The sequence below is a fragment of the Xyrauchen texanus genome, chromosome 50 (genome assembly GCF_025860055.1).
Source record: "Xyrauchen texanus isolate HMW12.3.18 chromosome 50, RBS_HiC_50CHRs, whole genome shotgun sequence".
In the NCBI taxonomy this organism is placed as follows: domain Eukaryota; kingdom Metazoa; phylum Chordata; class Actinopteri; order Cypriniformes; family Catostomidae; genus Xyrauchen; species Xyrauchen texanus.
The window spans coordinates 6291224-6307384 of NC_068325.1; the positions used below are offsets into that span (position 1 = coordinate 6291224).

The 16161-nt window shown below is 36.1% G+C and overlaps 1 protein-coding gene across 1 annotated transcript in view; it reads right to left on the minus strand.

Moving 5' to 3' along the window:
• Positions 1-16161, minus strand: part of LOC127641492 (dedicator of cytokinesis protein 3-like) — a gene marked incomplete at its 5' end in the record, with an annotated part of 204020 nt that overhangs the window by 72702 nt on the left and 115157 nt on the right. Inside the window, 2 exons of the mRNA XM_052124527.1 lie at positions 9380-9531; positions 11415-11456. Of these exons, the coding sequence (XP_051980487.1) occupies positions 9380-9531; positions 11415-11456 (194 nt within the window). The remainder of the gene's footprint in view (positions 1-9379; positions 9532-11414; positions 11457-16161) is intronic.

Below are 16161 nucleotides of genomic sequence, written 5' to 3' on the forward strand. Positions count from 1 at the left end.
GAAAAACGATGGCATTATGAAACTGAAACTGTTTCATTTACACAAAACCAAGTCTTTCATCTGTTGCCTTGCAAGCACTGCTAGATCTCTTTATAATATATTGCGTATATACTATTTCACTATGAATGAATTGCTAATCAACAGTTTACCAAATTATATGTGACACTCAAACATATACTTCGATTACAGAAGTGAATCTCTGATTGCGCATGGACCATGTTTGTCAGACATTCACGTCTAAACATGTTTCTACATTCCAGTACATGCTCCACATGTTCACGTTGACTCGTCATTTCAATGTGCATCCATTCTGAGAGAACGACTTTGCGAGAACAACCAATCATGTCCCTAAATGTGCCAGCCCACTTTCCTGTAGGACATGGTATTGTCCTCTGGCAGCAGTGACAAGTGTTCATTAGAATCTTCCCAGATCAGCAGCGCTTTTATTTCCCCAGCTTTGTCCCATTCAAGCGACTCTGGGGTGATTGTTCAAATCCTATTGAGAAGCGAATGCTAGCACACAGCGCACACAGTAATAACATACTTAGTGTCTTCAGTGTGTAAAGGCTGATAGGCTTTCAGGTTGACATATGGTCTTTGTAACATGAAGAAACATGTTCAGAAAAATGACTGGCTTTAAAAAAGGACTATTGGAGAACTTAGGTGTAATACAGTTATCAAGTTAAAATACTGAAGGCACCTTCAAAGATTAATTATTAAGCTCTGTTTGAAGAGAAAAGCAGAACTTAAAACTAAAAACATTAATCTGTTATTCTATTTTTGAATTGATTTTTTTAAAATGATCTACCTGAAAGAACCGATTGACTAAAACAAACAGTCTGAACAAACTGATTCTCTGAAATGAATCAGACATGAATCATGGTACAACATGAATCATGAACCCAACGCTACTTGAAAGTCTTGAAAATGTAATTCTGAAAGTGCTTTTAATTACTGCCTTCGCTCAGCTTGCTGGGAAACGCTTCTTTGACTGATTTAAAAGAATCAAAATGGTCAAAAGTTTTGATTCAAATGATGAATTCAAGAATCAGACATCACTATGTATTACAATGTTCAGTGCCAAAAGTAATGAAAGGGTTTGGATAAATGCATCTTAATAAGTGTGAGTGTGTGCGTGAGTGTGCAGCTGCAGTTACGCTGTAGTTAAACTGACGCTATGCTCACATCTCGCTCAAGCTTGTGATGTGAAATGGGATTAGGAGTGTGCGAGTGTGCTCTAAAGATTGTGACACAATGCGCATGTGCTTGGTGAAGTTAGTGGCAGACAGACTGAAATGAGACAAGTGAGGAACTTCCAACAGATTGAGGGACTGGAACAAAAGTTATTATGTGATGAATTATGTTATTTGGGAAAATATATTTTGCCTCAACATAATCAACATTAAATCAAAACTGACTGGTTTTACTTTAATTTAGTACACATTCCTGGTCTTATTGTGCACAACGTATCAGTGCACATTATTCACTAGACAAAATTGCTTACTTTTATATTCGTAATTTCACCATAATAACTATGCAATTGTAAGTTCACTATTGTAACTTCGTCATTATAACTTTGAAATTACACCTTCATATTCATAACTTTATTTAAAAATTGTAATAATAACATGGTAATTGTAGCTTAATAATCATAACTTTGCAATCATAACTTTGCAATTGTAAATTTACAATTGTAACTTTTTAATCACAACTTAGTAATTGTAACGTAATTGTAACTTCATATTCGTAACTTCATAATTGTAACTTTGTAATCATAACTTTGCAATCATAACTTTACAACTGTAAATGTACAATTGTAACTTTGTAATCAAAACTTTGTAATTGTAACATAATTGTAACTTCATAAACGTAACTTCAGAATTGTAACTTCGTAAGTATAAATTAATAACCATAACTTCGTAATAGTAACTGTACATTTTTGCAATTGTAACTTCAGAATTTTACAATTATAATCACAACTTCATAATCAGAACTTAATTGTAACTTCAAAACATAACTTTGTAATGTAATTTTGCAACAGTAACTTAATTTTAATTGTAATTGAACATTTAACTAGTAATTTCGAAATTGTAACTTCACAATCGTAACTTTGCAATTGTAACTTTGTGACTTTGAAAACACAACTTTGCAATTGTAACGTGATTGTTACTTCATAATCGTAACTTCATAATTGTAACTTTGTAATCATAACTTTGCAATCGTAACTTTGCAATTGTACATTTACAATTGTAACTTTGTAATCACAACTTCGAAATTGTAATGTAATTGTAACTTCATAATCGTAGCTTCATAATTGTAACTTCGTAAGCATAACTTCATAACCATAATAGTAATAATCGTAATAGTATCTGTACATTTTAAATCATAATTTCGTAATCATAACTTTGCAATTGTAACTTCAGAATTGTACAATTTTAATAACAACTTGATAATCAAAACTTAATTGTAACTTCGTAACATAACTTCGTAATGTAATTTTGCAACAGTATATTGAACATTTATGAACATCATAATTGTGACTTTGAAAACACAACTTTGTAATTGTAAATTAACTGCAACTTCATAATCGGAACTTCATAATTGTAACATCGTAACCATAACTTCATAACTATAACTTCGTAATCATAACTTCGTAATTGTACATTTAAAATTGTAACTGCTTAATCATAACTTTGTAAGTTCATCAAAATGTAATAGCTCACTAGGCCATTGAAACAACATTCCTTATCAGAGACCACATTTCACAATCAAATCAATCCCCGACGAATAAAACAAATCCCCACAATTACGTCACTTTACAAAAGTAAAATGGGTTGTAAACACTATTTCTTGATGAACAAAACAAAAACACAATTTTGAAAGCTCTTGCAAGTAAAAAAAAAAGTTATAATTTTGGACCAAACCTGTGGCCCACTCCTGGGTCAGACAGCTTTTGAGAAGGAGGCAGAGGCATCATTAACAGCCTGAAAAAGCTTCAAGGTGTGGGTGGAGAAAGAGAGTGAGAGTGTGTGTGTGTGTGTGTGTGTGTGAGAGAGAGAGAGAGAGAGAGAGAGAGAGAGAGCTATGTGGGTGCTCTGTGAATAATCATTTTGGCCTGCTTTCCATGGCTGTTGCCATTTATAAAATTTGATGCATTTCTGGTGTGCTTTTCAGAGTTTTAAATCACAAATTATCTAGTGAAACATATAATCAGTGTTAATATAAATTATTACTGTAATTATGAGGACTTGAAATATAGGGATGAGTTGGCACTTATTGAAACATCATGTCAAATTCCTTAAAGGGCCCTTAGTGATGTTTGTGTTTTCTTTTTTTTTTTGGTGGGGGGTCGATGCTGAAAAATGCAGTTAAGTTAGTCACTTCCCAACACTGCACAGTACGACTGCTTTTTGTAATGAACTCCAGGTGCATGTGTAGATGATGCACACAGTTATGTCAGTCAGGGACAGTCAGAGATATTTGAATCATGTGCAAGTATACAACCACAGAATACTTTAGCCTTAAAATCCTCTCAGTGAATTTCATCACCTTTAAACCACCAGTGCTAACAATACACATCATATCTAACAAGCAGGCTGAGAAACAAGCAGCTACCATAGGTTCATCAGACTGGAATGAGACATAGAATTTGTGCCATTGGTGAAGCAGTGGTAGGATCCCAGTGTTTACGTGTCTGTAGAAAAGTGTAGAGGTCCAAGCACTGAACCTTGAGGTTCCCCGGTAACTAGTTGGTGTGACTTGGAAGCCACTCCCCACTAGGATACTTGAATGCTCCCCTTCAAGATCCTGAATAGTTCATGTGTTTTACATTGACGGAATATTCCAGGGTCAATATTTGTGGCATAATGTTGATTACTGTTGAAAATAAAATTGACTCGTTCCTCCTTTGCTTTGAAGATGGAAGTGAATTGGGCCAATCATTTTACGTCATATCTTTTCTTTGTTTTACATTTTACAAAATCCAAACACAAAAATAATAAATAAATAAAAAAATACTGCCAATGGGCCAAACTAAATTGACATGGACCTCAAAAGGAGTCAGAATTGTTTACAATTAAGCGAGTTTAATAAAAAAAATTACAAATCCCACATTGATTTGTGGGTTTTGATAGTGATGAATGTTTCCATGTAAAAGATTACTGCAGGGAGAAAGAACGAGAAATAGCTAAGCTTAACTTGTACAGAAAAAACTGCCTAGCCATGGCCAAAAACTCTCAGACAGAATATATAATAAGAAAGTTAGAAATAAAGTGAGTGAGCGAGAAATGTTTCAATCTCCATGCTGGGAGTGATCAGCATGAGGTCTCTCTCTCTCATGGGAAGAATTCCCTGAGGACAAACACAAGCAAAGTTCTAGCAGTTTCTGGCAATCAAGGCAACAAAAACAAACATCAATGCAAACACACACATATACCTGTGCTAACCCAAGCCATTTTGACAGATGATGATGAAACAGAACTCTTTCAGGAGCAGAAACAGAAAGCCTTGAGTGACTAACAGTACTTGAAATGTATCAAATTCAGCTGGTGAATTTGTTACGAAATCAATTCTTTGGTAGCTATATCAGCAGATCTACAGTTATCTACAGTTCTACACTGCTAAGATTGTTAGCAAGCTAAAGCACAGTATGATTTCTGCATGCTAAAGGCTAAAGTATTATTTGATTTATCGTTATGTCTTTCACACAGTTGAGAATTCTAACCTTTCAAAATATAGTAATTTGACCACAAGCCTCTACAGTCGTTTTCGTTGCATGTGCGCTACCAATATTGGGTAAGCTACTTTGAAACTGTAGCTTCCTGAGCTACAAGCTACTCATATATTTAACTAGTTGAACTACAGTCAAGCTACTCTTTTAAAATAGTAGTTAGCTACACTAAAAGCTACTAACAAAAAGTGACTACCTTGAAGCTGTTTACAGAAGAAAATATGTTTTAAATAGATAACGATCAGATAATTAATTTAATTAGGGTGACATTAAACAATTAGGGAGACAACACTGAAATGTTCATATAAATGCATACTAAATAAAATTCGAAAAAATCCTATTTTATATTACTGAGTTGAAATATAGTGATAAACAGCAGCAATTAGAGAAAACATTGCTTAAAAGAAAAAGGCATTTATGAGATCTAGTTCATTTACATGAAAGCGTCCAAACAAACCGGCTTACTATAATCAATTGGAGTCTACAACACTAAATATCAGTGAATTGTTTATTGTAACCAATACATTTCCATGAACTGTCCGAAAGAACCAATTCAATTAAATGATTTGGATTTCCTAGCACTACATATGAAAGAAAGGTTCAGGTAAGCATTTAATTTGTCCATCGGCTCCCTTGTTGCATAAGCAATACAATGTGTCAAGTCTTAATTTTTGTGACACAACACCGCTACTCATTGGAAAATGGAGCTCATTACCAGAAAAGCTACACTTTTGTGAAAACAGCTGAACTACTGTCACGCTACTGGAAATATTAGTTAAGTTAGTCACTTCCCAACACTGCACACTACGACTGCTTTTAGTAGTCAACTCCAGGTGCATGTGTAGACGATGTACACAGTCATGTACAGGGATGCATGGCTAGTCCACAAGAACTGTGCTGATGACAAAATTTACATCAGATGGAAGTATGCAACCACAGAATACTTTAGTCTTAAAACCTTCTCAGCTAATTTCATCACCTTTAAACCACCAGTGCTAACAATACACATAATGTCTAACAAGCAGGCTGAGAAACAAGCAGCTACCATAGGATCATCAGACTGGAATGAGACATAGAGTTGTGGGCCATTGGTGAAGCAATGGTAGGATCCCAGTGTTTACGTGTCTATAGAAAAGTGGAGAGGTCCAAGCACTGAACCTTGAGGTACCCCGGTAACTAGTTGGTGTGACTTGGACACCACTCCCCACTAAGATACTTGTTAGTACTCATTCCTCCTTTTCTTTGAAAAAAGAAAAAATAGAGGTTACATTGAGGAACTTACAATGGAAGCAAATTGGACCAATCTTTGGGGGGTTTAAAGGCAGAAATGTGAAGTCTACAGCACTTAAAGTACTTAGATTATAATTAATTGCATTAAAACTTGAGCTCAATCATAATTTTTACAGTCGTTTTAGGGTTTTAGTGTGTACACTGTTACATCGTCATGACAACAGAGTTGTAAAATTGGATATGACTTTACACAGAAAAGGTTAGTAACCATTTTTATCAACCTAAAAATCATGTTAACGCAAATTGTTTATGTCTTGTTTGGTTATAATTTTGAAACAGTGATTATTGTAACATTTACGGATTGGCCCCCATTCACTTTCATTGTACTTGCATAACTTTAACCCAGATTTTTTTTATATAATTTGATTTTTGAATAAAAGAGGGAAAAGTCTAAATTAATTTTAAGTTTAAATTAAGTCTAAATTGACATTATACCACAAATGCTGTTGATTGAACTTAACTTGTATTGACCCAGGAATATTCCTTTAATAATTTTATGATATGAGATGAATGTGCTCTTTTAAGTTAAAGGACTGTTATTCTATCTTTTTAATGACATTCACAAATTAATAATAAACAGATCATGTCGTAAACAGACTGAAACTGCTGCTTCAAACAGAAAAATGTAGGCAATTATATATGTCTCTCAGTGGCTTACAAATGCTTCTCTAATTTAACTAATGAGGTGAATAAATTACTTTTTAAACACTCCCATTGGAGAAATCTGCCAGTGGCCTAATTTCTCTCAAGATTAGCATGCTGAAAAGCAGAGGAAAAAACAATGCTCTGGTTGTATGTTAACCTGTTAAGCTGCAACCCCACTTTTGAAAAATCCCCAGAAATGGCATACCCAAACTGAAACAGATACAGTTCATAAACCAATTGTCCTAAAAGCACAAGTATGATCCCATTTGAAATCTGACACCTGGCAGTTTATTGTAAATGTAGAATTAATTATTGTCATAATGAAAAAAAAATAGTTATAAATAGCTTCAAAATTTTGTCAAGTTATTAGAAATTTATTTTTATGAAATATTTTCATGAAAATAAAATTGAAGTTGGCATTGCAGCAATCTAGAAATGCACTGCAGCTAAAGCCACATGTCTGACCATGTTATATTTAAAATCTGAAGATGACAAGTCTAAAACTCTGTATTTAGTTAAATGTTTTTCAAGATCATGTCATACGACTTTATTTTGATTAGACTCTAAAATGCAAACTGATGTTTATTGTCATGTTCTAAGCATCTATTCAGTCTATTGTCTCTGTTTATTTATGTGGTGTAAACGATCTCCATTCAGTCTCAGTCTCCCCTGCACACATTCACACCTCTCCAGCCTGGTTATGGCTCTAAATATGCTTTTCTTTTGTCTGCATTATAATTACTAACGACTGGCTATTCACACTGTTTCAATCCCTAATCTCTTTTAGGAAAGTTCTCAAAGTTCTCACCTTACATTTTAAACTATATAAAATGACCTTCTTGAAAAAGAAACATTTCAGCAAGCAGTCCTATTTAAAAATATTCATAAAAATAACAGCTAGGTAGCAGGTGCACCAAGCTAGCTATCATATTAGCTTAGCACACCATCAATACACGACAATTTATGAGATTAAAACCATGTTTGTGCTCTAAAACTTACTTTATAGCACAAGTCGAGTGTTTTAAATAACCTTTTGTGCTCTGATTTGGCTTCAGATAAAAAAATCAGACAGAAAATATATTATTTTATAGTATTCTGCACGATGATAAAGTCTATATCGATTAGCATTACATTATCAATATAATCTATTATTATGAAAATACCTGACATGGCTCGAAGAACACAGATAAATCAAATATCATTGCAATCATGTTTATTGTCTTCAAAACATCTTTATCTGCAGTTACAGCGATCTCTGATAGCTTTGTTGTGTCAGGGTCTTCCTGGAATGTCAAATGATTATGGAACTTCTTCGTGTGTTCCATATATGGACTATTATACTGTGCACAGAGCGGCGGCGCCCTCAGGCTGCCAGTATGGATTGATAACACAATACATCAGAGTCTCCAGCGCTCATAATGATTACATCAACGCATTTGGGTATATATTCAATAAATATGTTTCCTGTCTATATAAATCTGATGTAAACCTATGAGAATCTATCAATATTTCTCCAAATCTGCACATTTTTGAGCTAAAAGCCCTGAGGGACGTTGTTTTGTCAAAGCTGTCATGACGATCTCACAGGAGTTTTTTCTGAATGAGAGCGACTGACGCTCATAATTCATATTAAAGGTATCGACTCATTTTTTGATTACATAACTCCAGACACAAATTAAGACATAACTGTCACTATAAGTTTCTCAGAATACAATAGTGGTCAAATACTGAACCTTGAGTCTTATATCTTTTTAATGATGTATAGTTTGTCAAGGTAATAACATTAAATCTGATAGTAACTTTGAACTATTTAAAAAAAAAAAACGCTTCAGAGCGCCAGCGCTCTGGCAACGGTTAACAGGTTAAAGGTGAAGTGTGTCATGTCAGCCATAAGTCGCCAAACAGATATTCCCGCCCCAAACTTGCAGCATTGGTTGAGCCAATATTGCTCTGTTGGGCTAGATGGGCAACAAGGTATTTTGATAGTGCCACAGTGTTACACTTTTAGGTGAAATTAACCCGCTGGTGTAATACAAGATGTAATCTTAACATCAGCTTTAATATAGCTGTTTTTTTTTTTATAAAAACAATGCTATTGTGATTGTTCAGAGAGGTGTCTTCTACTTTGTAAAACTGTAAGATATTTGAGAGGTTTTAACAGCACAACTAAAGCAAAGAGATCTTTTACATGAATACTTCATTAAGGTCTATTGTCTTATCTCTAAGTAGTTTCACAGAAAGACACATGCCATTTTGAAGAAAAGCACTAAATTTGCATATAAACATGTAGGCAGTATTTGCGCAAGCTTTCATTTCCATTACCTTTTTGTTTTAAACATGATGACTTGCCTGTGCAGAAATGCCGCACAATGGGATTTCCTCACTGTTTCTAGAAACATGATAATTACCAATGAAAGCATCCGTGCAGCTTTTGAATGCATATGTCTACAAACAAAATTCCCTAGAGTAGTGCTTCCAAATATTCAAACTTTTCTCTTGGTAGAAGCCAGCCAAATTAGGCAATGCCAACATGGAAAGGTAAAGTTACACTTTAAGATAAGTAAAAGTCAATCATTTTAATATTGAAACATATCTTTTATCTTTTTTTGTCTACTTTTCTACAATAAAACCTTTGGTACTATGCTGATTCACCACTTGATGTGTGATATAAAATCTAGAACCTGAAGCAAAACCAGTTACGAGTGCGTTTCCTACCTGATTTGTTTGCCCTCTCTGAGGTCATACAGAGCGAAGAAGATGTCAGTGTCTTCACCGATGGTGTTGTATGTGAAGCTCTTCAGGTTGACGAAAAGATGGTGAGGCACGGGCATCCGACACGAGTCTCCGTGTCTTTGTCTTCCTCCATCCTAAAAACACGACATACAGCAGGGACAACAGCCAATCAAAGCTCATTACCATAAACAGAATCAATTATCAATGAATTAAAACATGTTTATTACATGCTCTATGAAATACCTGATCTACAAAGCTGGGCTCTTTTAATTTTATTGTGAAATATAGTGCCGTCAGTCGATTAAAACTTTAAATCATGATTAATCACATATTTTTTTGTATTTCGTTTTAAAAGTGCTGAAATTCGACTATATACATGCAAAATTATGTGCTGGGTCACCACTTGGTGTGTGATATAAAACCTAGAACCTGAAGCAAAATGAGTTATAAATACGTTTCTTGTTCTATTCGCTCCATTTGGGACTTGCACCGGCATCTCCGGCATGGGAGGTGGGTACACTAACAAGGAGGCTAATGGCTACAGCCTCTAGCATCAGTCACTAGTGCACCTCTTGAGGTCAGGAGAGTGAGGTTTATACACATTGCACACCTATCTGTCAGCTGGCTCCTGTTACATATACTTCTTTTTTTGTTGTTGTCAAAATTCATTTATTTCCATCTTAGGAACCAAAACAAGACAATATGTAGCAATATAAATGTGTTAATCGCAATTAAGAAACATTTACACATTTAACATTTTAAATTAACAGCATGCGATAACCCATTAAATCTGACAGCTCTATGTATTATATAAAATAAATTATAATATATGATATTATATTATATTTAATGCTGTCAGTCAATTAACATTTTTAGTTGCTTAATTGAGTTAATTGTGTTTAATCGCGGATTTTGAAGTTGTGAAATTTGACTTTTTTTCCCAATAAAATGCATTTATTTGCTATATAGAAAATAAAATAAAACAATATGTAACAACATAATCCTTTATTAACATTTTCCAAACAAAGCCTTCCACAGATAAAGATAGTAAATGTACTAATATAGCACTGATTCAAGCAACATTAAACATTTAACAAGTGGGAGGATGACTAATTAAAAGAATTAGCCCCTCCAGGTTGTATAATTACTGCAATGGGCATTAAATATCTTTTATACTCTCATCCTCCACAATATTAATCAGACTGATGGCAGACTGTGGCAATCTGCTTTGTTTCAGCAATCATGAAGCTGCATTCATGATTCATGCCAGGGCATCAATACCAGCATCGAGTGCCGCTTTGAACTCCACATGAAAAGCACCGCAGACAACGTTTTTGTGATAGTTATGCTACATTCCAGACAACTCGGAACTCTGGATTTTCCCACCTCCGACTTGAAAATAATTACTGGAATGCTGCTTGAACTCAGACATCTGACTTGTGATTGATCGATCAACCCTGACTTCAGCGAATAGCTGGGTTTTGTGAAGCACAAAAATAAACTTTTAAGTATTTTCACTGCAGGAAATGCCTGTATATGCAACATACAATAAATGTACAAAAGGATGTTGAGAAGAATTGTTTGTGTATCAATCAATGCCTACATTTTCACCTATTTTGCTCATGATATAGCTACTAGAGAAGATATCTAGCTAGCTAGCATCAGGAAGATTGCGCATGAGTTTATGCATTTGGCATGAGTTCATGTGACCGTGATGTGTGGCTGACTGGAACGCACTGAGGTCAGAAGTGGGAAATTTTAACTCGGATATTCCCACCACCGACTTCGTCTGGAACACAGCATTAAGACTTGACATGCTTCTGTGGTAATTCAATTGCAAAAAACATGGGCTGTAAAATACTTGATTTATGTCACAAATCCCATCTGGGCTTGTTTTGTACAACAAATAGCATTAAATAGGATACAGCGCCTAAATCAACTCAACATTTCCTTTCACATTTTGTTAATGTTAAATGAACAATGTTTGTGACAATGCAGATAGTGGGGACAAATATACCTGTGATGTGCTTTGCTGGACACTATGTCTGCTGGATAGGTGCTGTCAACCGAGAGAAAGAGAGAAATATAGTTATTTTTTAGCTAAATCCAGTATGTAAATATGTTGAATGCAGTTACATTCTGGGCTATATTTTAAAACCCTCTGGCAATATTTCATGTAGTAGGTTCCATAACATGACCTGGCATCCTTAACAAATATACGTTAGACTCCTGACACCTGTCAGTAACAATTGTGTCCACAAGAAAAGGAAAATCACAAAATAAATAAGTAAATAAATTTGACATTGAATGACAATATCTATAATGTCTATCATGTTTAAAAAAAAATCATCACAAAAGCACCATGGATGTATCAGAAAAATGGTTCATATGAGTTGTGTTCCACAGAAAAAATAATAGCCTACGGGTTTGAAATGACACGAGGATGAGTAAATAATGAGAGAATTTCCACTTTTGAGCTATTCCTTGAAGATTAAAGTCATTCATTTTGAGTTTCAGTGCTATGAAATAAAAGTATCACAGAACAAAATTTCTGTGTAAAGTCTGTAATTTAGTAAATGAGAGATTTGCTTTAGGGTTTCAATATTCTTACACTATATAGATGTACAGTAGCACAATCTCATGAGAAGTGAGATGAAGGTTATTTCTATTCATGGAGGCACTGTCAGCACAAAAGCAAACAGAAAACACATGCTCGTAATCATATTAAAATACACACACACACACACACACACACACACACACACACACACACACACACACACACACACACACACACACACACACACACACACACACACACCATGCCCTGGAGCCCGGCTGTCTTATGAGTCTGTGCTTCTTAGCTCTCTACAGTGCATTTTACTGCCTTTAGAATACATCACTCATTCAGTCAACAAAGACCCCCATCAACGGACACATCACAGGAGGGAGCCATGCAAAACACGCTACGGCAACAGATCAAAACTAAATTCAGAACTTGAAGTAATAATCACAGCCACTGTGGTATCAGATACAAGGGTGTTGTGAGTGGTTAGCAAGACATTACTAACCATTTGCATATTTGTCTATGTGGTTGCTAGGGCTTTAATATTGTAAGTGGTTAATATAAAGTTCTGGGTGATTACTAGGGTGTTGATAGGTGGTTGTTAGAGTGTCTTAAGGTGGTTGTTGGGGTATTCTGGGTGGTTGTTAGGGTCTGGCTAAGTGGTTGCTTGGGTGTTGCTAGGGTTTTTCAAGGTGGGTGTTAGGTTGTTGCTAGGGTATTTCTAAGTGGCAGCTTGGGTATTATGGGTTATTGGCAAGCTGTTACCATGTATTTGCATGTGTGTCTCTATGTGGTGGCTAAGCCATTAGGCCATAGGTTAAATAAGCCATTAAGCCATAGGTGGAGAATATGGAGTTCTGGGTGATTACTAGATTGTTGTTATGTGGGCGATAGGGTTTTTCAAGGTGGTTGTTAGGGTATTGCTAGATGGTTGCTAGGGTGCTGCTACATGACAGCTATTATGGGTGTTTGGCAAAATGTTTCTATGCATTTGCATTTGAGTTTCTATGTGGTTGCAAGGGCATTATCAGTGTAGGTGGTTAACATGGAGTCCTGGGTGATTACTAGCATGTTGTTAGGTTGTTGATGGGGTATTCTGGGTGGTTGCTACAGTATGTGGTCGCTAGGGTGTTTCTAAGTGGCAGCTTGGGTGTTATAGGGGGTTGGAAAGACGTTACTATGTGTTTGCTTATGCGTCTCTATGTGGTTGCAAGGGCATTATCATTGTAGGTGGTTAATATGGAGTTCTGGGTGATTACTATGGAGTTGTTAGGTGGTTGCTAGGGTGTTTCTAAGGTTTATAAGGTTGTTGTTAGGGTATTGCTAGAAGATTGCTAGGGTGTTGCAACGTGGCAGCTATTATGAGTGGTTGGCAAGATGTTACTTACTATGTGTTTGCATTTGTGTCTATATGTGTTTGCTAGAGTTCTGGGTGATTACTAGCATGTTGCTAGGTGGTTGTGTTAAAGTGGTTGCAAGCGTGTTGCTAAGTGGCAGCTAAGTTGTTATAGGGGGTTGGCAAGACATTACTATGAGTCTGCATATGTGGTTGGTAGGGCATTATCAGTGTAGGTGGTTAATATAGAGTCCTGTTTAATTCCTAAAGTGTTTAAACGTGGTTGTTAGCATGATATGTGTGGTTTCTAGGGTGTTGCTACATGGTAGCTAGGGTGCTAGGATGACGTAACTATGCGATTAATAACCATTACTCACAAGCTGATTTCCAAGTGAAAATAATGAGTTGCAAATTTGTGGTAAATTTGTGGCAAATTTGCAAAAACTCTAGATATTTTGTAAGATAAGGTTCTGAGTGGTTGTTTGCATGTTGCTATCCAGTTGCTATGGTGTTCTTGGTGGTTGCAAGGTGGTAGCTAGGTGTGCTTGTTAGTGCATTGATAGTAGTTCCTAAGGTGTTCTGGCTGGTTTATAGGGCACATGTGGTAGCTAGGACATTATGGGTGGTTGGCAAGATGTTACTATGCAGATGCCTTGGTTGCTATCCAGTTACTCTGGTATTCTAAATGGTTGCTCAAGTGATCTGGGTGGTTCTTAGGGTACTGCTAGGAGGTTGCTATGATGTTTTGTTTGGTTGCTTTGTAATTAAACACTGGCCCAAACCAACAGAGCCCACCCCAATTGGCTACGACATTCTGGTCCCTATATATGCACTGATCCCTCCTTCAAAGAAAGGCAATGGGACATTTTCTCCAGTTTATCATCCATCAGACAAAATAACACACCTCTCTTCAATAAGAAGAATGATTTCAGGAATCATTCATGTCCATAGAACAAACACTGTTGCAAAATTTACATGCTGAAGTTTAATATTTGAGGTTAGATATTTGTATAGGCAAAAGTGACAGTGATGTTTGCCTTAGCAAATCACAAGAGAGCAAAGCAAAAAGAATCATCAAACGCATGTACTTTATCTCAGGATACAAAGCAAGTTCTCTCAAAACACTTGCTGGGGAGTAGGGAAATAATGTAGATTTTTATCTGCAAACCCAATGGAGGATTTCAGACCGAACTGAGAACTGTCTGAAAACAAATTGCTCTCCTTCTGTTCTCACTTTCACCATCAGGGAGGCTAAACGCATATCTGGCGGGACTCATTAATCTAAAATAGCACCTTGTGGCACTGTGTGCTCGAAAAATTTGTTCTACACATCTCACAGTCATGTTACAACGCACAGAGTGTGTTAAGTTCCTGACAGTGCTCTCTATGTAGATATACAGTATATTCATTGTATTGTTGTTTTGTAAAATGCAAGTTTAGCATTAGTATTTAGCAGAAACTATTGAGCTGTCTAGTTGTCTACTGTCTCCATAGTCAACTGTCTTTACATTACAACTGAAATGGAACCACATAAGTGACTGATTTGCTATGCTCTTCATAAGCATTTACAACTTTGTTTTTAAAAGTATAAAATGAAGTCTTCCACAAATGTCCTATGTCATCATTTCACAAGACAAGTAAAGACAGACAAAAATGCAATGAACATAAGACTTCCTTTCTTGACAGCTCAGAAAAATAGTGTGTTAACAGAGCATGTGTGACTCCAGAACGAGAAAGCACAGCTGTTTGAATCTATCTTTTACTTCCTCAGAGACAATTCTTCAGCAACTTCTAAGAAAAGTAAAGGTATTGAGTCTTTTCAGCTTCAATGTTCTGCATTGCCTGAGAGCAAGTGAAACTCTCCTCACATCTATGTTTATATGTTCTCTTCAGAAGCTTGTATCTCTTTTCTGTCTTTATTTTTGTCATTTGTGTGAAGCTCCTCCGCCTCCTACATATTGAGCTATACAAATCTCTCTGAACACTAGTGTGACCTCAACGTTTGGCTAGCACACTAAAAACTTGTCTAGATTCTGCTATTCTACCCCAGAGTGTGTGCATTTTCATGTATATCTGAATTTATCCCAAAAGTTACCTTAGTCAGGCATTTTAAATATTTATTTCCCTTCTCTTTACAAGTTCCTCCAACCTTTCTAAATCCTCCTCGTTTTCAAACTTTCAAACTTATACTGACAACAGACAGTGTAAAATTGATGCGATACAAATAAGGAGTTCTAAATGGTTGTTAGCATGTTGCTACACAGTGTGACTTCCATGACAATATGGGATTGTGATGCAATATGGTTGCTAAGGTGCTCTGAGGAGTTGTTAGCACATTGATACTGTATGTGCTTGCTAAGGCATTGCCAGAGTGGTGTTACTTAGTGGCAGTTTGTTTTTGGGTGGTAGCTAGGGTGTTCTTAGGGTGTTCCGGTTGGTTGCTAGGGCATTGCTTATATGTTGCTATGATGGTCTGAGTGGTTGCCAGGGCATACTAGGTGATATATTTGGTTTCTAGGGCATTTTTAGGTTGTAGTAAGAGTGTTCTGGTGATTGCCCTGGCATTGTAATACAATTGCTAATGTGTTCTGAGTGGTTGTTAGCACATTGCTAAGTGGTTGCTAGGGTATAGCCAAAGTGTTTTGGGTGGTTGCTAGGGCAATGCAACGGTGCTGCAAGGTGGTAGCTAGGTGTTCTGGGTAGTTACTAAGGCATTGCTAGATGTTTTGGGTGGTTGGTTGCTATGGTGTTGCTAGGGTGTTCTGTGTGGTTGCTAAGACATTGCTAGGTTGTAGCCAAGTGTTCTGGGTGGTTCCTAGAGTGCTTTTAGGTGGCAATTATGGTGTTGGGTGGTTGTCATGA